The 21960-nt window shown below is 38.2% G+C and overlaps 2 protein-coding genes and 1 long non-coding RNA gene across 3 annotated transcripts; 1 reads left to right on the top strand and 2 right to left on the bottom strand.

Moving 5' to 3' along the window:
* The first annotated feature begins 10192 nt into the window (after positions 1–10192).
* Positions 10193–12556, top strand: LOC4352307 (uncharacterized). Its single transcript, XM_015765121.3, has 3 exons — positions 10193–10528; positions 11820–11921; positions 12068–12556. Exons 2-3 carry the CDS (start codon positions 11862–11864, stop codon positions 12473–12475), a joined length of 468 nt encoding a protein of 155 aa, XP_015620607.1. The 5' UTR covers positions 10193–10528; positions 11820–11861; the 3' UTR covers positions 12476–12556.
* Positions 12557–12757: 201 nt separating this feature from the next.
* LOC4352306 (uncharacterized) lies at positions 12758–18336 on the bottom strand. The gene is made up of 4 exons (XM_015765120.3): positions 17707–18336; positions 15249–15477; positions 13354–13478; positions 12758–13276 (listed from the first exon to the last, which is right to left on the bottom strand). The coding sequence occupies exons 1-4, from the start codon at positions 18061–18063 to the stop codon at positions 13178–13180; spliced, it is 810 nt and encodes a 269-aa protein (XP_015620606.1). The 5' UTR covers positions 18064–18336; the 3' UTR covers positions 12758–13177.
* Positions 18337–18971: 635 nt separating this feature from the next.
* LOC136354723 (uncharacterized) lies at positions 18972–20302 on the bottom strand. The gene is made up of 2 exons (XR_010738435.1): positions 20072–20302; positions 18972–19189 (listed from the first exon to the last, which is right to left on the bottom strand). It is a non-coding gene; the product is annotated as an uncharacterized lncRNA (long non-coding RNA).
* Between the last annotated feature and the right edge of the window lie 1658 nt (positions 20303–21960).

Raw genomic sequence — 21960 nt, 5'->3', positions numbered from 1 at the left:
ATCAGATATAGAAATTATCCATTCTTTAATCGTCATATGCTTGCCTGGTAACACATGGTGGATATTCATGCCAAGTGTGCCATATCATTATTTCAATCAAGATATCTTTTGTGAGTACAAATCAAAGAGGTACTCTGGCTCCTTGCAGTTGGTAGCTGCTTTGGATGTACTGGGATATTTATAAGGAGCTACTCTTTCTCTTTGTTATATCATATTCTTCTGTACTGAATGTTTACAAGTCATAATGCTTTTGTTTCGGGTTTTAAGAAAAGAAGGAAATATTTTCGTCATAGATTACTTTCTTGTGCCAGGCATTTTTTATGATAACCATACATTTCGGGGCAACTTCCATTTTCGATCTGGTACAAACCTTGAGGCATCATAGCTGGAAACATGAAACAAAATTTAATCCTAGGAATAATAAATACTGTTTTTAATGTTGCTGACATACTTGTGTCAATATTCAGATACTGCTAGTGCTGCATAGTGTTGTTCGCTTCAGAGTGTTCAGTTTTAGATTTTCCTTAGAGTTCTTATTGGTAATGAACATAGAAAATCCTCCTGAAAACTACATGCAAATGTTAAGTAGCATTTAAATGTCCCCACCTCTATCTGAACATGGTAGTGGTTGAATAGTGATAACGTTCAAGTGCAATCTGAGCATTAAAAAGTAGGGATGAGAGATATGGTACTGTATTCTGCATGATAGTATCAAACTAAGTATCCATTGCACATATAGTTGTTGAGATGCTACATAGTACTTGATCAGGTAGGACAAGTGTGCATAGTTCACGAGCGTTGAGCATTGCTTAGGGCACTTACCAAATGCCTCCAAGTGTTTGGTCAGATGTCCATATCAAGAACATAGCAGATGCTGCCATTATGCACTAAAGACACCCATTAACTGGTGAGTATCAATATCAATGGAATCAGATCCTCTGACTTCCAGTTGAACAGGTGCTACGTGCCTTTCGTCATCTGCTCCTTCTCATCAGAAATGGACGGCCAATATCTTAGGTGAGCGATATATGAGTTCAAATTTTTGTAATTATCTTTCAAGAAACAAATAAATTGCTTGTCAGTTGTCATCTCGACTCGTGATGATTTTCTGTTTTGTTTGCATGTTGCGGCAGAGGATGTGAACCTGCACAAGCAACCTTGTGCTACCATTCCTGGAATTTCACTTGGTTGGGTTGCATCAGGGTTGATATGATGTCCGTTTCATGCCAGTGCATGTGGAAGTTGATACGGTTTGAGCCAATTGTGCATGTGAACATGTTCAGGTGCCATTGTTAGATCAAAGAAGAGGTTTTCTGTCTTGGCTAAGCATTCACCCAGTGTCTTTCCAAGCACTCTGAACTGATGCAATCCAATGTGATTGCATCAGGGTGAGAAGGGGACATTGACAGCTGCAGGTGCATCCATTCCACGCATCTATTTGTTTCCCAGGTTTTACTATCTAAGCTGTGGAACTGGGACCATTAGCACTCAGCTGGAAAAGGCTAGTGTGATCCCTTTCTACGTGTCGACATGAGTTTTGTCAACTGTGATATGTGGAGCTCTGTGACCTAATCTAATGGGCTTGAATAGTTTTGTCACATAATCTTAACCTAGTAGCACATGATTGAACCATAGGAAAGAATAGAAGGTAGATTAAACTAGCACCATGTTATGTGGCATCTCCATGTTAGGAAAAAGCAGATGGAACATTAGCCCTTAAAGATTGCTTGCAGATCAGATGTTACTGTGGGTTGATTTCCTGGAATTCCATACAAAAACCAACTCTAGTAGCCATATGACTATCTTTTCCGCAAAAGTTCGCCATGACATTATTGTTTTGTGTAAAAGGTCTTTATGTGGCATATGATGGATAAACAAACATGTTTGCACGATCATGCTGGTGGATGGTTAGATCATGTGGGTGGTGGATGAACACGAGTGGGTGTACGACTGATATCTAGGGATGAAAACGGTCGGAAACGGTCGGAAAAACCCTCTACCATTTCCATTTTCATTTTATTTTCTCGAAAATGGAATCGGAACGGTATACTCGGAAACGGTAACGATATCGGTTATATCGGTATCTCGGAAACGGAACCGTCGGAACGGGAATATACCGATATCGGACGGAAGTCGAAAATTCATGTCGGAAACAGCGAACTGTGGTATCATCCCGCATTTAACTATGTATGAAGATGACCTTATAATTTCACCCTTGCATCATTACGCTGCCACACAACACCGTTATATGATGATTAATAAGTTGACAATAAGATTGATAAATAATATAAATAAAGTTCAATGATACTTCAACATCAATGTGGCTAAAGCATACAATGTGGCTTATATGATAGGATTACAGCATAACTAATATTGTCCGACTTTTTTTAGGATATAGATTTGAAGTCTTCGAGAACACCAAGCTCACAAGCTGGCATGGCTTCAGCTGATCAGCTCCTTGTCAAACATCATTCATTATTTCATCATCAATTGACATAGCTATATCGTCGTCCTACAGTGGCACATTGCATAAGAACTTTTATGTTGACACTGTATAACTACTGTTGTAATTAAGTTTCATGCTAAACTAGACTTTTTGGTATTTCCAGGTCGATCACAGAGAGGAGTCAAGATGGTGGGGCCCGCCAGTGGATCCCACAGTCTTTCTTTTCCTCTCTTTCTTTTATTTTTTCTCTCTCTCTTATCCTTCCCTTCTCTCGGTTCCTTTTCCTGCTCTCTCGATTTCTTCTCTGTTTTCTCTCTCGTTCTCTTCTCTGCCTTTGGCTCCTTCACGCGCGCCCGAGAGGAGAGAGGCGCCGGAGATGGCGGCCTGGCGCAGGGCGGCGGTGGGGGAAGGAGAGAGGAGAAAGGGGCGGCATCGGTGGGGAGGAGGAGGCTGGGGCGGTGCGGCGGCGCTCGGCGCTTGGCTCGGTGGCACGGAAGCCGGCGGTGGAGCGTGGGGGAGGGAAGGTGGCCGGCTGCGATGGAGGCCGTCGGGGCGAAGGAGGTTGCGGCCGGCGTCGGCGACCTGGTGGCGGCGCCCAACATGGCGCGGCGGTGCCCCAGCGCCGATGAAGACGACGATGCGGTCAGGCCTAGTTGGCTTCTTTATTCGGAATGGGCTGCTCCTTAATGCCTAATGGGCTCCTCCTCCTGCTAGCCAGGCCCAGCCGACTTCCTTCTTCGGAATTTTGTCGGAAATTTGACGGAAATTACCGATAAAAAACGGTTACCGACAAAACGGTCGGAAAAAACCCCATATCATTTCCGCTACCATTTCCGAAAGAGATTACCGTTTCCATTTCCGATACCGACAATTATGGATACCGATTGAAACGGTCGGTGCAAACCGGAAACGGTAGCCGGAATTCTCGGAAATTTCCGTACCGTTTTCACCCCTACTGATATCTTTGTTATATATCTTGTAAGAGGAATATATCTTTTTTTTTCGCTTGATCATTGAAGTGGTTTTATTGAATGATGCTGTGCCCCTAGTGTCCTGGTAATCTGCACTTGTGCCAAAAGCTACTTTTTTGGTGTTGGGTTATGCTAGATGCAATATATATGATGTCTATGATGAGTTCCACATTTGCTTTTGGATGGCCAATAGGAGTAGTTGGTTGTGGAGTATCTCCAGTTAATTACAGTAATATGCCTGTGGGAGTATCTATAACTACACAGTATGCTTTTCTTATATGTTGGTCTCTGAACAACCACTAATGTTCCATCACTAGTTCAAGAAGTTGGTTTATTTTCTTTTCAGAATACATGATGCTTATTTTTTATTGTATGATCTTTTGAAGCTAAGAAAATATCAACATGTACCTGATATTTGTGTGTAGACATAAATCTGAACTGAATTTCTTTTTCCTGTAATGTTAGTGGGATTATTTGTTCAGTTTGGTCTAGTACCGGGCTTAGTGCTAGAGCTCAATCAAAAATTCCCTTTCCATAACACAAATAATCAATATTCCATTTCCATGACACAAAAATATGAATGGTAAGTTGGGTACCAAAGGTGCAGATAAGAGATGAGTCAGGAATCATGATAGCTACAGTTCTCAACCTTTCTTTTTGGTAAGTTGCATATAATTCGTTGGATGCACCGAAAGAAATGCAACCAAGATAATTCAAGCTCGACAACGCAACCCTTCTTTTTTTTTTCGAGGAGACCAGACGCAACTATTATGCTACTAGATAAATAGATATATTTCTTCTGGAACCCTAGCTTTCTAAGGCTCTACAGCAAATTGAGCCCATCTTTTTGACCAAAAACTTTATTATGAGACACCTACAGAGCCGTCCCAGCCATTTCATGCCAATCTTTCTCTACACTTTATGGAATGGGTCAACAGTTCATTCCACTATCTGGATATGTTGGAGCTGTGAGCTCTCCTAGATCTACTTGCTAGATCTCAGATGATGTCAAACAATTAGTATAAAATTTCTAGATCCTGTCCAAGCTCCTTCCATTTTATTTTTTTACTTCTTTGTTTAATTAGGGTATTGATATATTTATTAATATGCATATCTGATCATTATTTTTTTAATCATATATTCAATAAAAAATATTAAAAATATATGTGAAAGTTATTTTTCATGTCAAATATAGTTGCTATTTCTCACAAATCGAATTTAGTATTTTTGCTACATGTATATGAAAGGTTTACTACACATATCCTAAAACGATGTCTACCTTTGTGAGATATTTAACTTTTTGCCACTCTTACAAGTGACAATTAAAAATTTTTCACTAGACTCATATGTCATAGACACATAAGGACCCACATATTATAGACTAGCAATGGTAAATCTTTAATTACAACATCATAAAAGTAACAAATAGTTAAATATGTCCCGCATAATGTTTGCAACTCAGTGGAAGCATCACATAAAAGTTTGCAGAACAGTTCTCGCATGTATATTCTTCAAATAGATCATACATGTAAACTAGTAAATATTCACGTGGGACGTTAGGAGTGGATAAAAATTATTTCCTCTCTGTCCCTTCCAGGATTAGGTACTCCGTACTCCCAACAAGTTGATCCATCAAATCCAGAGAAAACTTTAGTAAAGTGCCTCTCATTGGTAGATAAATAGTTTTGGTGGGCAAATAAATAGGCAAAGTGTATTGAAGTAATAAAATTGCTCGATTTTTAAACTGAGAAATTACATAAGAGTGTAGAATTTAACATATTTTGCAACAAAGTTTGAGCTCCAAAAATCAACTTATTTTGAGAACGAAAGGGGAGTTCTCCCTCCCTCCCAAAATATAACGGATTTTGGCTGAATGTGACATATCATACTACTACGAATCTTAGCATAGAGCCTACTCATTCAATCAAAATCTCGTATATTTTGGGACGGAAGGGGGTACTATTCAGATTGGGTGATCAATGATGATGCTTGCAAATGCAAGCCCCAATCTATTGCTGCCTGGCAAAGGCCCCACCATGGATGAGGCAATGTGCCTCTTCAACCCGGCAAGGCGTGCTCCACTGTCTGGGGGCCTCCCTCACCCTCATCAGCCAGGGATCAGAAGGAAAAATAAAAAGATTCTTTCTTTCTTTGCTTGCTGCTGCCTAAATTATCTATAGTGGCTTCCACATGTGTTTTCACTTGGAACCATCCATCTCCAGCATTTTGTTCTCTAAAAGAGGGAAGAACATGTACCAACTTCTAATAGTTAATTAATTTATATGAGCAGCTCTATGATCAACACCTTATTAGCAAAATTTCGATTCTCTGTTAAAGTATTGAGAGTGTTAGAGTTTGTTTTAGTCTAGTTTTTTTTTGGGGGTAGCATTTACTCAACTTATTTGTGCAATGATTTGGCATAGTTTTAGGCTTTCAGCTTCAGTCTGAGTAGACAATCAGAAATGGGCATAATTTTTGGCTTATTTAGCAACATGATCCAGAAAAATGATTTTAGGGGGTTAAGGGCCTAAGTGAAATAGTTTAGGGAGTACAGTGAAGATTTCTCTAAAGGACAGCTCCAAGAAACTATTAATTGGAGAGAGTCGGAACTTAAATGGGGTAAATGTGTACTGAATTAGCAAAATGGTGTTACTGATATGTGATGAATAGTCTAAAAGGTAAAACAAATCAAATATTTCCCTGAAATTAGTCCTCAATATATATCTATATATAGCACCTATCTGATTTAATTACGTGCTAAATAGAATTTATTCCAACTCAATATTAACTAGATTGATTCACAAGCTTTTCCTAAAATAGGTGTGATCGAAAAGCAAACAAGACCCCAAAATGCATCTTTGACCACTAATGGATATGACAAGATACATAAGAAACACTATTAAACTATTAACATTGTGAAAATACTTTTCGGTACAAATTCGTGTGCAGGGTTAACATAGCCACGTCTAAATATTTATTTACACAAAAAAAGTACAGAATTACACTCATCTGGAAATAATAAGGTGGAGGCAATAATTCTGAAATTGATCTTTGATAGACGTCTTGATAAGATGGAGTACAGAAATCAGCTGACATAAAGTTTTTGGGACGAGCAATATGGAAATATTGCGCTAATTAACAATAATAATGTATATCCACAGACTACAGCTGTCACCTAGATTAATTATTTGAAGTAATAGTCTAGCTGGTATATGATTAAGATAAGTACATTTTCATGATCCTCCGACAGTATGTATAAGATCCAAAGCAATTAAATAGTTTAGAGAATGGATTTCTCACCATCTGCTGCGTTCAACTACAAATGAAAGATTGGAGCTTTTTAATGTAGGGATCTTCCAAATTTTGGGATTTATTATGGACCAACAATTATTGATGTCCCTGTTCAGTATTGAATTAAATCTCCCACCTTATATCTACCTAAGTCTTATATATATGGGTGCTAGTAGTTTTAGAAGAAATATAGATGTGTTAGTGGAATCTTCTTTTGAGCCTTTTTTATGTGATAATGATCTAACCTTCAATGCCATACTAGATCTAATTGTGATACTAACAATTCCTTATTCACAATACCTTACTTGCCATCAATGTCTCACTGCCATGTGGGTCCTGAACTCACATTGTGTTTTAGAAAATTAGTGTCAAATAAGAAGGATGTTAAAATTTTGCTGCATATATATATATATATATATATATATATATATATATATATATATATATATATATATATATATATATATATATATATATATATATATATATATATATATATATATATATATATATATATATATATATATATATATATATATATATATATATATATATATATATATATATATATATATATATATATATATATATATATATATATATATATATAAGAATGTTAAAAAATTAGTTTAATTAAACCAGGAAAAATATGCTTGTTGAGAAATAAAAGAAAAGCACATAAAAATGAATTGAGATGATCAACAGAGACACATGCATGGATGGACCCATGTGCAATCTCAACTGTTTGCATGCATGTAAGAGAAATTATTGGTTATTAGGTAGGTAGATCTGGGGATTTTGTTTTCTTTTGCCAAGCACAGGGGGGAGGGACCAAGGTAGACCTTGACATTGCATCTAATGTGCTGATGTGAGGACATGACACAATCATAGAGACTGAGCCCCCCTTACACTGAGTTTCACAGATCACCCCAGTGATGAGCATATTACACAAGGCATCATCTATTGGTGTTTGTATTCTTGTTACAACATATGAGTGTGAATATGACCATATGGGCATAGTAGTACAATTAGTGTCTTCTTGTGACAAAAAAATACTCCCTCCGTCCCAAAATAAGTGCAGTTTTGCACTATTCACATTCAACGTTTGACCGTTCGTCTTATTTGAAAATTTTTTATAATTAGTATTTTCATTACTATTAAATGATAAAACATGAATAGTACTTTATGTGTGACTAAATATTTTCAAATTTTTCACAAATTTTTCAAATAAGACGGACGGTCAAACGTTGGGAACGAATATCCACGGCTGCACTTATTTTGGGACGGAGGTAGTAATTATTATAAGTTGTGTGTGAATTGCACAGACATGCTTGTCTGTTGACATTGACAGGTGGGTCCTGCTGAATTTTTCACCTTAAGTTCCTGAAGAGAATTTAACTTGAAAGTTTTTTTTTATACAAAAAGAACAAGATGGACACCATTGATTATCAATCATCTAACATTGTGGATAAACACACTTAAATGGATCCTTTATTAAGATTTTGTTTGTTTTTTCCCTACATGATTGGCATGCTGGATAGATTTGTACATGATTATGAGATGACTAGACCAAAATATTTTTGCTTGCCAAATTATGTCGTCTTTCTCTTCTGAGCCGTCTAATCCAAGAAAACATCATCACGCATGCTCAGCTAGCTGCCTGGCTTTTTTAAGAGCCTATTGGAATTCTATTTCTGTGATATGTCTATCTTAATGTTCATTATTCCTTTAACAAATGGTGTGATCTTGTTTGTGGTCGATTGTAAAAGATTCCAATCGATTTTCTGTTCACCCCCTCTTTTCAAGGGAGTGTCACAGTGTTCATTTGAAGGCAACTTTGAGCAAATTTTTTCTAGCTGTTCAAGTAATCTGAAACAAAATGGTGTTCATTTGAAGACAATTTCGAGCAAATTTTTTCTAGCTGTTCAAGTAATCTGAAACAAAATTTGTCGTAAAATCAATTTGATACTGACTGATAGGTTGGTCCTGTTCATAGTAAAAACCACATGGACCTGTCCGACACCGAGTACCTATGTCTTATGACATTTGTTCTTGTGCAGTCTTACCTGATACTCCAAGTACAACTACCAAAAAAAATCTAATTAAATTTGAACAGTAAATATAAGCTCAGTTTACCCCCCAGATCATGTACTTCTTGTAATGAGGAATCATTTCCAGAACTTCTGTAATCAATTTTCTACTACATAATTAGGTTACTAATGCTGTTTTCTGAATGGTACAAGAGAGATTAGGACAAAGTAACCACTTACTAGAAACAAAACCACAGCCATTTCCAAATAATGCATGCAATGATGCAAAGGAATTCTGTGGCATGAAGAACTACCACGTGTTCAACAAATTCATGCATCTGAAGTATCTGATTAACCAGATGACAGATATTAAACCCTGGAACAAAAAAAAAATCCAGCTAATTAATCCCTGGGGAAGAGGGTGACAGAGACATGCATCTGATAGGCCTGAAAGCAATGAGATGGACAATGACAGGGGCTGACACCATGGTCTGGAACTAATCATGCAGTGTTGGATTTTTCATACCCTCTGGCTTGATTGTCCAAATCCCTTGGGGATGAACAAAATAATACTACATATCACATTCAGGATGAACAGTTTGCTTGCATTGCAGGCCTCACAAATCTGAAGAAGAGAAAATGGGGGAGGGGACCAACACATGTTATTGTGACCAACTACTCCACATAACTCACTATCCAATCACATTGCCCAATCTTGAGCTGCATATAAGCCAACCCAAGATCCAACTTCAATTCTGAATCTGATCAGGATTGACCTGCTGTGGATCTGAATTCCTGCAGGATTTCAAGTCAGATCAAATCTTGACTGTCCGTTCGCGCTGTAAGAAACCGTTTAACCCGGTAAAGAATGATAATCCCTCCGTACCAAAATATAGCTACCTCTGTAGTTTAAATATGAACATTGCCGCAATCTGTAGGGAGTAGTATTTTTCTACTTACCTGCCGCTATCGAAAATGGTAGGGCGGCTTTTGTTATTCTAGTTTTTTTTCCCATGTGAAGCGAAGGCAGATTGTTCTGACTTTCAGTGACAGTATATTGCAAGTATTTAAATTAGTTGGGACAAGTGGTTATGGCATTCTTAAACCAATGCACATGTTAGCATGAAATCTAAACATAGCATTTCCTAGTTGTCTGTTCAGTGATCCTTCTGATGCTTGTGATCCACAACACAAAAAAAAACATTCAAAACCAATATTGCTACACAGCCCCAAATCTTACCAACAGCTCAGTAAACTTCAGTAACAAGAATCCCTACAAATCATAAAATCAACAGATCCATGTAAACTAGCAATACCAACATATAAATTTTCATCCCTTCGACAACGAAAAATCCTCCGTGACACAGTGTCAGCGGGTGCGCGTAGGATTTTTTTTTTTTTGGTGTGTTTGCAAAAATGAGAATATAATAGCTGGGGCTTCTTATCTTGGTCCTATCCTTTTCTTGGCACTACATAGGAGCATCTTTGGCACCTTTATCATACTTGAACTCCATTGGCCTAAGTGACTTGGATTTGTTTTGGCATGCCCATAGGGTTTCACCCCATGACAGTAAAACTAATGACAGGGGAGAATCTTAAAATCCCCCCCTCCTGCCTCACCAGATTTGATACATGCCAACCTGTTGCCTCTTTGCAGAACCAGAAGTTCCTTCCTTTGGTCTAGCTAGCAAGAGATCTTACTTGTGAGAGGAAGAACAAGAGGAGGAGAGGTAGTATAGCCTTGGCCTTCTTTCTTCAGATGAATTCAGAAGTAGGAATTCTTGGTTGAGGTGAGCACAAGGCCCTTGTCATCCACCTTGCTTCTCTCATGATTCTTTTCCTCAAAGAACTGCACTTGAGGCTTCCATGGAGCATATGGTTGCATTTCCGAAAGTTTCGCGAAGCTCATTCTTTGATTGTGCTCCATGATTTTTCATAATTTCATCATGCTCAAGGAGGAGCTGTGTTGCTCTGTCCTTCTGAAAGTGTGGCATCATGTTTCGGTTTCGAAGATAAAACCGCTGCTGTTCTTCTCCTCTTGTTTCTTCTAGAGCATTTTAGCAGTCTTGTTTATGAAATCATAAACAAATGCATGCATATTCTTGTTACATCTGAACAATGGTAGAAGGAAAAATCATGCTTCCATCTGAACAATGGTATTAGGAAAAATCATGCAGAATTATGCTATATGTACATCTCGTTTCCTGCTTCTTCCATAATTCTGTCTGGAAACATTATACATCGTTGACGTTCAAGGTGTAGATTTTGTAGTTGTCATTGGAGACATGAAGTTGTGAAAGAATTCGTGTCCCTGTTCAGATAACTGAACATAAAATTTATGATTTCCAGTACAGCATGATCCACAGTTTAATTGTACAACTTTGATACAAAACGTAAACGACAGTACTTCTTAAATGCCATCTAAATTTACATATAGTTATTTTCCTCTGTTCAAATATATTTTTTCTAAGCCTCTTCTAGTATCCTACAGAAATGTCAAAAGTTTCGTGTATATGTAGCATCTACATCCTGCATGTTTTTTTTCCCATCATTTTCTCAACAAAAAAAAAAATATCGGTTTTTAAAAATGGGATGACACATTATCAACAAGAAAAGTCTCACCCAAGCTGGAGTTCTCAATTTTTTTGTTCTACTGAAAGCCAGTGTACTTGCAAGAGTATAAACACAAGCAGACAAATGATTGATGTTAGGTCACATTACATTTATGCTTACATAGGATACTCATTTACCTAACTAATGCAACTTAAATGCCTCATGCTATCACCTGCCTGACTTCATTGCAAAGATTGGTAGTCCTCTCTAATAACAAGAAAATTATCCAAACAAGAACAAAAGATTAATTCAGAGGCTTCACTTCAAAGGTTGTGTTAGCAGCAGACAGTGTCACAATCACAGCATGAAAAAAGTTGAGAGAAGGAACTCACAAAGCCATCCACGCAACCAAACACTTAAACAACAGATGCATCAATAATTGCAGCGTATAGATGTAGCGGTGTCAGCCATTGCCATTGTTTGCAACAGCAACAATTTGTACTTACTTTGTCATCTCTCATGAATCAGATTATACTGCCCATGCCAGTGAGCTGACAAGAGAGAACAAAAATGGAGAAAGAACACATCAAGATGGCCATCCTGAAGCAGGAACAGACATTCAGACAACAGGTAAAACATGTTTAACCAAAACCAACAATGCCTGCTCAGAGATAGTACAAATCTTTCAACAATTCTGAAGTGTACACTGATTGTAGTAGAATCTTTCTACAATTCTGGAGTGTAGACTGATCTCATCTCTTTGTTCGTCGACGCAGGTCAATGAGCTGCATCGTGTGTACCGGGTTCAGAAGCAACTGATGATAGAGATGCAGAGCATCTCAACCCAGGCTCAAGCAAAAGCAGACAACCGAACCATACCAAGATTGGAGATGGACCATCAACAATGGTACAGAAACTCGGGGGAGAAGAAGGCCCCCGAATTCGTTGAAGATTTCGACCTTGAACTCACACTGGCAACTGGGGCTGGTAGGAAGCAGGAGAAGCCATCCAACTCGGACTCCGGAGCAACAGTGTCATCGTCGACTTCTGCTGAATCAGAGTCGGAGCAGCGGTTCCCTGAGTCCAATGTAGCCCTAAGGTTTCAGAATGAGAGCAAGAGGCATGATGATCAGCTCATGCAATCTCCTTGGCTCTATCAATGTTTAAGTCTGAAGATGGCATGATGACTTAGCTATGATGGGTGGCTTTATGAGTGTTCAAAAACTCAAAAATCTCAGATAAAAAAAAAAGGCTTCTTTTATGTATATGTATATGACACTAATTCAGAGTAACTGGAAGGCTCAAAAGAGTGAGAAAATGCACACAAAAGAAAACATGCAACATGAAGTGCTACTCCAGACCCTATGAAAGTTAGTGAAATATAAAATCATTTCTTCAGACATAGAAGAAGAAAATCCAAAGAAATATATATTCTTCAACAAAAGCTGCATCATATGTAAAAGATGTTGGAGCATAAACCTTGTTCGGTCCGACTTATCTTACTGAAAAGAACAAAATTACCTTACACCTCCATAGCTGGTTACAGTAAATTTGGTGAAAATTGCTTGGCTTCTGAGCCGTGGAATGAGAAACCCGGAAAGATAGAATAAATGCCTAGTATGGGTTTCCTCTATCATCCAAACAAAAGGCCTTCAGGCCAAAATAAAAAAAAATGGGAAAAAAGAGGAAGCAGGTTTAGTGGACACTATACACCACTAAAGAAATAATAGGTAGGGATAAGTTCATCTCTGTTTCTAGCCTCCCATTGAGAGGAGCAGATAGTGATATAGCCAGCCGCATCATAGTCCAGTTAATTCCTGTGAAGACCATCTTGCAAAAGTACTAATAGTTAACACAATCGACACATGGAGTTCATTCAGCTCTGATTATGAACTCGTGGTCACATCAACATCTGCTTTCTTTAAGCTAGCCATGTATGTTATGTAGATGGTCCAAAGAAACGAGAAGGAATTGCTCACTAGCGGCTGCGGGGAAAAAAAAACTCAGTTCAGAATGAGATAATGTGTTCAAATAGGTACAAGTGTTGGGAAATTGATGTTACCTGTAAATGAACGGGGATAAACTTGAAAGTGATAAAGTCACAAAGTGGCCAGTATATAAGTCCACTTTTGATGGTCGGGATTAAATCTCTCTTCAGTCTTGCCATGATCTCTGGGATGGTCTCACCTATGAATCATATCAAACAAGCAATTAGGGCACACAGGAGCTTGCTTGCTACAAAAGTTTCAACAAGAAAAATTTCTATGTGATAAAGATAGTGGGAAAGGTGTACTCCATCTAAGCCTATCTGAACATAGCTTCTCCCATCATGCTAAACAGTACATAGTGGTAATAAATGTATAGTGCACGCAACCTTATCCTAAATCGATAGATCAGAGACTTCAAGGAATTCACTTGAAATGACTACTTCAAAAAGGAAAGATTATAATGAACTGGTGGTACTCTAAAGTTATCAACTTGCAAATTTCAATTACAAATTTTTGCTAAGTACATTGCTAAATTTATATTTTTCTAATCTGAATCTGGGATCATATGGGAAATTTCAACTTTATTTCACAGTACATGACGATGTGCTATAAGTCAATTTACTACTGGATCTTATACTGCTACCTGAGTTCATTTTATATATCAATCACATCCATTCATGTAAATATATATTGGTCTTGATTTTTCACCTTAGTTGCATTTAGCAATCTACAGAACCTCAATGCACAATGCATCAAGGTATGCATGAATGAGACGCAAAATTGAAACTGAAACATCTACAGAGTATGGGCCTGTTTGGGGGAGCTTTAGATTCTGAGAAGCAGCTGTTTGGTAGCCAGCTTCTGAGAATCTGGAAAAGCTCTGAAACCCAGCTTCTCCAGCTTCTGGCTTCTTAGTTCATTTTTCAAAAAGCTGTGGACTGTTTGGGGCAGCTTCTAGCAGAAGTAGCTTTTGGCAAAAGCTGCAGCTGGGACAAGCTCCCCCAAACAGGGCCTATATCAGCATGTGGAAGCAGCTGCATTTCATCATACAAAGCTTTTTTTTCAATTTAGGAGTGATTGTGACACTAGATAGCAATCAAAGCATACAACATGGATGGTGCTAAAACTTTAGTCACCTGTTGACCATGTTAAGTGTTTGACACAGGATCTAACCAAATAACAGTTTCCTCAAGGTCCTGACCTAATCAGATAAATATGGACATTAAATATTGTCTTCAGTCATTTGCCACTCAAGACACCTAACCAACAAAACCGTGTTAAACGGAAGTGCAAACCTGTTGTCACATGGATATTTTTGTTTGTTTCACACAATACAGACAGTGAGACAGAAAATTTATAGCTAACATGCGCAATGTTGGTGATTTCTACCCAAGACATTAATTGTTGCACCTTACAGAAATGAGAAACCATATAAACAGAACGGCCACTGCATCAGAGAGTGTACTACTGAGCAATACTGGACCGCTCGTGTAGCAACTAGCAAGATTAATGCCTCTAAAGGTTTTTTCTTATATTATTTTCATTGGACAGGATAGGGAGTCTGAAGAATGCATCATAATCTCATATCCTTAGCTCTTTACCTCACCATTGAACGCCAATAAAAAAAAACTACAAAAGGTAGCAGGTCGATCATGTCATATCCTATATGCTGCAGTCTCAACTCTCAATCAGTAGTTTACTAACATTTTATCAAAATAGAGTTTTCAGCCATGGTCAGCATAAGCATCATGGTAGTAGTTAACAGGTCAGTGTAGCACTTTAAGGTAAGAGTTATAGAAACAAGTCAAAGGAAGCCTAAATTAAATTCTTAATTTCTTATCAACGATTTGCACATGCAAAGGCACATAAACACCAAACAGAGAAAAAATAGATGTTTTTAAGAATCAATGTTTGTTCTTCGGAAAAAGAAAAGAATCCAAGTTTGTTCACAGAGGCATGTGCATCATACCTTGCAATCCTGCATTGTATGAGAAGAAAACTGAATTAATAATTGGTCCATAAACCGCTTGCCCAAGAAACATCTTCTTGAAGGTGTTCATTACGTCCTGTTTGGGGAGCAATTTTGAGACAAAGTTGAACCAAATATGCAAGGAAGGTCCTGAGATCAGCAGCCCATAACTAGCCATCCGCAGAGTCCTAACTAGATCAAGTGAATCTTCAGGGCCAAGTGTGATCATCTGATGAGGCAATATAGCAAAAAACACAAAAGAATCACATGACTTGACATAGTAAAGCAAAACAAGAACATTGTAAATTGAAGATAGAAACCAAGAAAAACAAAAACGTTATAAATAAAAGGTAGAAGCCTAAATAATACGGGTTAAATGATCAAAGTATGACAGGACACAACATAAAATAAGCCTCTTACACATAATATTAATCATGTATCCTACTTCTAATATAAACAGGATCAGGAAACCTATCTAACTTAAGGTCCTGTTTGAAAGGCAGGAATTTCATCAAATTCCAGGAGGAATTTCCATAGACATGTAAATCAAGACATATTTTCAGAATGATGCACATCTGCGCCATATTATGTAGCTAATGACATGTGCCACCCATTATTGGTGACACTTTTTTTCGTAGGTTACTAATAATAAACACTGCAAATGATTGATTAGCACAAAAGCTCTTACAAGGATAACATGCTGGATGATATGGTTTATACAACAGAACCCCATATTTAGTAGGTAATCAAGAATTAGAAACAGCTGGAAGGTTTCTCTTCATAACATTTATGGAAGTGCTACCCTCTACAAAAACAATAAAATAATACCAATAGGATCAAACGCAGATACTGGCCTACTGCTTCATCCCGGAGAATGAGCCTGGCTTAATTACATGCACACCATTTTTTAATACGACAGATATTTTGTCTTCTAGATTTATTACAATGTTTTGTCTGGTGCATAATTTGAGCATACGATTTCTTATATAAACAAGCATGGTATTGGTGAACCCTTGAGGATCAACTAAAAGTTCAACACCTTTCAGGCTTTCTCTCTTTGCTGTATGGACTCAATAGTGTTGCTGGCTCAGCCATTGGGCCTTAGTGCCCAACCAGTGCATAATGGCTTCGGGTGATGCTTTGGACTGCATAACAGGGGTAAAACTTGTGTTGCAGTCGCTGAAGCCCACATGGTAGGACCACTGTGGTCTGTGGAATGATCTAGTCGACAATCGGAATTGCAGGCAAGCTATCACCCTCAATCAAATCTCACCCGACACAACAGAAGGCAATGGTAGTGTTATGTCATGGGCATGGGCCAAGGCCCTAATGAGGCAAAGAGATCAGGTAAATGAAGTTGTTAATGAAGCCAGAAGTATTGATTTATAGGAGATTAGGATTATTAGTTGCTATGTTTTCTATTTCCTTTCAGATGGAGTACTCATCTAGCACCTCTATAAACTATACGAGGACACCACTGTTATCATTATATCATGAAGTAGATCTAGCTACATCCCCAAAATGTACATACTCCTAGTCTAAGTATTCTCTCTTCCCTGAGAGGTCAATGTAACCTGGGAATCATCCTGGGAGTGCTTTGAGTTTTGGGGTTTAGCCAATAGTGCAGTACAATATATTTTTATAAACTTTTTAAATGAATAAACTCATTTGAACTTAAAAATGATGAGTACTACAGATATCAGCAGATTTATACTAACTATTACATCCCAACTATAAAATATGCAATACCTATAACAGTTCAAAGCCCAAAAATATGGATCAGAATGTATGGAACACAAGAAAATCACAAGCCAATAACACAAACCGGTAAATTTCTACAAAGTTTCGTTACTTTTGTTCTATATTCCGACAAGTTCCATTGTCTTACATTTTGTACATACACAATACAGGTATTTCAAGCGACCATTATTCCGATTTCCAACCATAATGTCCAACATAATTCCCACTGCAAACTTTACCAGCCAATATCAGGCTGGCAGATACATGGCTAGTGTGAATCTCTTGTAAGCAATCGCACAACAGAAGCAATTAAGTACCATGACTCAAATTTGTAATGGAATTCTGATCCCCATTACTGTCTCAGGTTTAGCTTTCGAATCAATTACCTGGTCCCTTCCTACAATCTTATTCAGTCAATCCTCTAAACACCAATACTAATCCAGATAGATATTGTAGGTATTCATCACATTGGCACATTGTATGTTTAACAAACATATATCACACTTCCCACAACATATAACACACAAATTGATTCTTTAGCGCTTTCTACAATCAGAAAAGAACCAAGGCCGTGATACACGATCGAAATTGCATTCAATACAAACGACTTATACTAATAAAAGCAATAGCATTTCCTCTCATCAGCAACATTTTAACTGATCCAAAACTCCTGCGCCACAAACGCCTGGGAGAGAGAGAGCGAACGAGAGACACCCACCTGGGAGGAGAGGTCGGCGACGGTGAAGATGGCGGCGGCGGTGACGCTCTTGGTCAGCACGGGCCGCGCCTCGATCGAGCCGAGGTACCACGCGACCACCCCGGACCCGACGGCGGCCCCGGCCCCGGCCCCGCCCCCGCTCCTCCTGCCCGCGGTCTGCACGAAGGCGGAGGTAGACGGGGCAACCGGCAGCGGCGGGGGCGGCGGCGGCGGCGGGGAGGGGGAGGGGGAGGGGCGCTTGGAGGAGGAGATGAGGTGGGAGCGGACGTGGGACCATGGCTGCTGGGCCGCACCCGGGGCGCGGCGGAGCGGGAGGAGGTGGCGGCCGCCGGCGTGGAGCGCTCCGGTCGGGGGCATCTCGTCGTCGTCGTCGTCGGCGGCGGCGGCGGCGGAGGAGGAGGAGGAGGGGAAGGGGGGGGGGGGGTTGGTTGGATGGCCTGCGTTTGCGGCGAGGGTTTAGAGGGGAGGGTTTGGAGGAGGAAGGGCGTGGGAGAGAAGAAAGGAGGGGAGGGGAAATCGGCCGTGCTGCCACGTGGCGGTGGTCGGTCCTCTAAACTTGGAATGTGTTTTTTATTATTATTTTTAGGTTATTTTTCTTTATGCCAAAAATATGTGTCTGATGTGTACAGAGGCACATGAACACACACAACAACGGCACATTCACGTCCCATGAATACGTTTCCTAAGAGCAAGTTTAATACTATCTCCGTACCAAAATAAATACATCCATGGATATCCGTGCCCAACGTTTGACCGTCCTTCTTATTTGAAAAATTTGTGAAAAATTTAAAAATATTTAGTACTATTCATGTTTTATCATCTAATAGCAACAAAAATACTAATCATAAAAAAATTTCAAATAAGATAAACGGTCAAACGTTGAACGTGAATAGTGCAAAACTGCACTTATTTTGGGACGGAAGGAGCAGTCTATAGCCAACTACTGACTCCAAAACATCTATAGCTAATTTAATAGCCAATTCATGCAATAGTTGCTTACTATACTATTAATACCTAGTCCCACCTGTCATACACATATTACGTCTTGGAGTTCGTGCTACAGCTGGCCACAGATATGTAGCCCGCTGCTCTTCTCTCTCCTCTTTTTTCTCTTTAAAATATAAACATTTTCTCTTTAAAATATGTTTATAGCTGGCTTATAATCTGCTGCTGTACCTGCTCTAACACATGTTCTAAGAGCAAATTTAATAGTAGAGTCAACTATTAGCTTCAAATCATCTATAGTCGATTTAATGGACAACTCATACTATAGTTACCTATAAACATATACTACACTATTATATGCATGGTCCCACATGTCATACACACATTATGTTTAAGAATCCGTACTACAGCTGGCTAGAAGTCTCTCTCCTCTTTTATCTTCACGACATGTGTTTATATTATCTTCACGACATGTGTTTATAGCTCTGCCTCAGCACGGCGGAATGGAGCAGTGTGATTAAAGCTTTGTTTGAATCTCCTGAAATGACGAAGATGAATATTAAGTATTTTACGTAAAACGAGGTGGTAGTAACTTGTGATTAATTGAGTTTTAATTATTACAAACTTAAAAAATAGATTAATATAATATTTTAGAATAATAACTTTCATATATAAAATTTTTACATACCGTTTAGCAATTTAAAGTATGCCACAGAAAACTAAAACTTTATCTCCCGTTCTCGAACAGGGCGAATAAGCCAACAATGTGATTTTATCGACTACCAAGAAAGCACGAGAAGCGACCGTAGCGGTGGGATTGGATCTCTTTCGACGGCTCTAGTCGTTTCTTTCCTTCACGATATTTTTAACCATTATCGAACGGCTACGGTTCTTTCTCTTTTTTTTTTGTTTTTTTCTGAATCATATGGCCAATATTTATTCAATGACGTGGCACATGGTAGAAATATTTTGGGAAAGAACTTTCACTTATAGAGATTTGCAGGGTAAACGAGGAACAACTCCATTTTTAAAAAAATTGCAGGCTAAACGCTACGGTGCAATTCTATTTGTATGTATTTTTTAAAAAATTTCATGTTACCAAAAAATATTTTTATATAATCTGTGCATTTGAACTTTAATTAAATTCATATTGTACATTAAATATATTTTATGTAAGGTGCAGTACTATCATATTACGTGGGCACAGTAAAACTTTACAAGACTTAATTATATATAATCACTTAAGTATACAATATAAAAGGGCAATATACGCATAAAAATATGTTAAGGAAGTATAGAGTTATTCCATTATTTGTTGCGGGCACAAAATAAAGCATTTGTTACACATATATATATATATAATTAGATATTTAGAACATAATAGGTTTATATAGAACGGTCCAGGTGTTCATTCATATACCTTGATAGGTTGAAGGTAGTTCCTTCTGAAGATTACACCAAGGACTTGGTACAACACGTTCGTAATTATACAGGTACAGGACTCTCACAAAGACTCTTACATAGACTCTCACACTTAGACTCTCATGAGTCTTTTATTTAGGTTATACTATAGTACTAACACTTAGATGGAGTGGAGTGGAGTGTGATGGCTGGTGGAGCGGTGAGAGGAACGGTTGAGTGAGATGTGTTGTGTGTGGAATGCGATGCCTCTGAAATGTGATAGTGAGCCCCTTATATAGTGCTCGGTAGAGAATCTTCATGATATCTCTTCTTGACTTCAAAGAGTTCATGATATCCCTTTAGACTTCATGGAGAGAATCTTTGATGATGACGCTTTTGACCTTCAATAAAGATGTCATAATATCGCCTTTTGACCATAGACTTATCTTATCTGGAATAGTGTAGATTCCTTATCTTGAATAGTGATCTTTGTCGGGGATGACAAGATCTTTATTCATTATCTTCGTGACAAGATCTGTCGTCATATCTTGACTAGATGTGTGTTGGATTGAAATCTGATATTCCTTCATCTAAATCATTATCTTGCTTAATTGAGTAATAAGGAGGTATTGGCGAAGATGGCTTAATTTGGCTGCATTGTACCAAATCTTCGTCTAGACTTCTGCATGTAGAACTAGATTTTGGTGATTCTTCCAATCTTTTAAACATAGTTTCATATACTTGAAGTTGCAATTCTCCCTTTGTCAACTCGGGTCTTGCCTTTAATAATTCTCTTGTTATATCTTCTTTTAATTGAGCCACATGAGATTTCTTGTTTTTGGCTCGAAACTTTCTTCCTTCAATTATTGGTGTGATTGCAAACTTATCCCACCATCTTGCATAATAGTTTCGCTTTAAGGTTGCTGGGAACTCCATTCTTTGAATATTGAGGTCCCATTTTAGTATCCAAGGCATCCCTGTTTCGGCACAAAATTGCATAAGGATAAAAGGATATTCCTTGAGATCCTTTTTTGATTCTTGTGTAATAACTTTGATGATTTCTTGTGGTAGGATTTCAGGAATGGCCCCTGCTTTCAGCCACCAATTACTGAAAAACCACAGTGGTATCTCCTCACATCCTTCTTTGAAGCGAATAAACCATGAATGCTTCATCTGGGAATTTTGTACGAGGAGTACTCTTTCCCAGGCCTTCTGATAATCCCAATAGTTATATCTTTTATTTGCACAGGATGTAGAATATATAGTCCTGGCTACATAAGGATTTGATGATTTATCCCAATCATCGATACTTATAATTTTTTGGATCAATAATTTTGTGAATCCCAATTCATCACCATTCCTTGTATGGAATATCTGTGCACTTCTTGTCTCGCATAATATGGTCTCGTAATAATTTTGATCTTTCCCTGGATATTCAGGGATAAAATATTGGTGTTGTGGGAAATACTTTCCCATAATCTTGATAATATTGAGATCAGAGTCTCCAAATTCTAATGGCAGAATTACTTCCTCTATATTGAGGATATAAGATGAATTATTCCCATACTTTTCTTGAACTGTAGGGGTTCTAGGAATGATATTTCCTAGTTCATTATATTTATGCTTATTTGGTGAACTTTCTGTAGTTCTCCCTTGGGCTGATAAGTTCCTTTTAGGTGCCATAGCTCTGTAAAAATTCACGAGATAAGAAATCTGGTAGGGAGTTTAATTCTCCCTTGATATATTCTATTTCAAAGTCAAAGCATGATAATATTGCTTGCCATCTGGCAAAGATTTGTTTGGAGACTAAGTTCTCTACATCCTTTTGGAGGACATCTTTTGCTGCCTTGCAATCTATACGCAGCAAGAATCTTTGATTCAATAATTCTCCTTGGAATTTTGATATGA

Source organism: Oryza sativa, chromosome 12, assembly GCF_034140825.1.
Source record: "Oryza sativa Japonica Group chromosome 12, ASM3414082v1".
Taxonomy (NCBI): domain Eukaryota; kingdom Viridiplantae; phylum Streptophyta; class Magnoliopsida; order Poales; family Poaceae; genus Oryza; species Oryza sativa.
The sequence above is the reverse complement of the archived record's forward strand: the minus strand, read 5'-3'. Positions and strand labels throughout refer to the sequence as shown.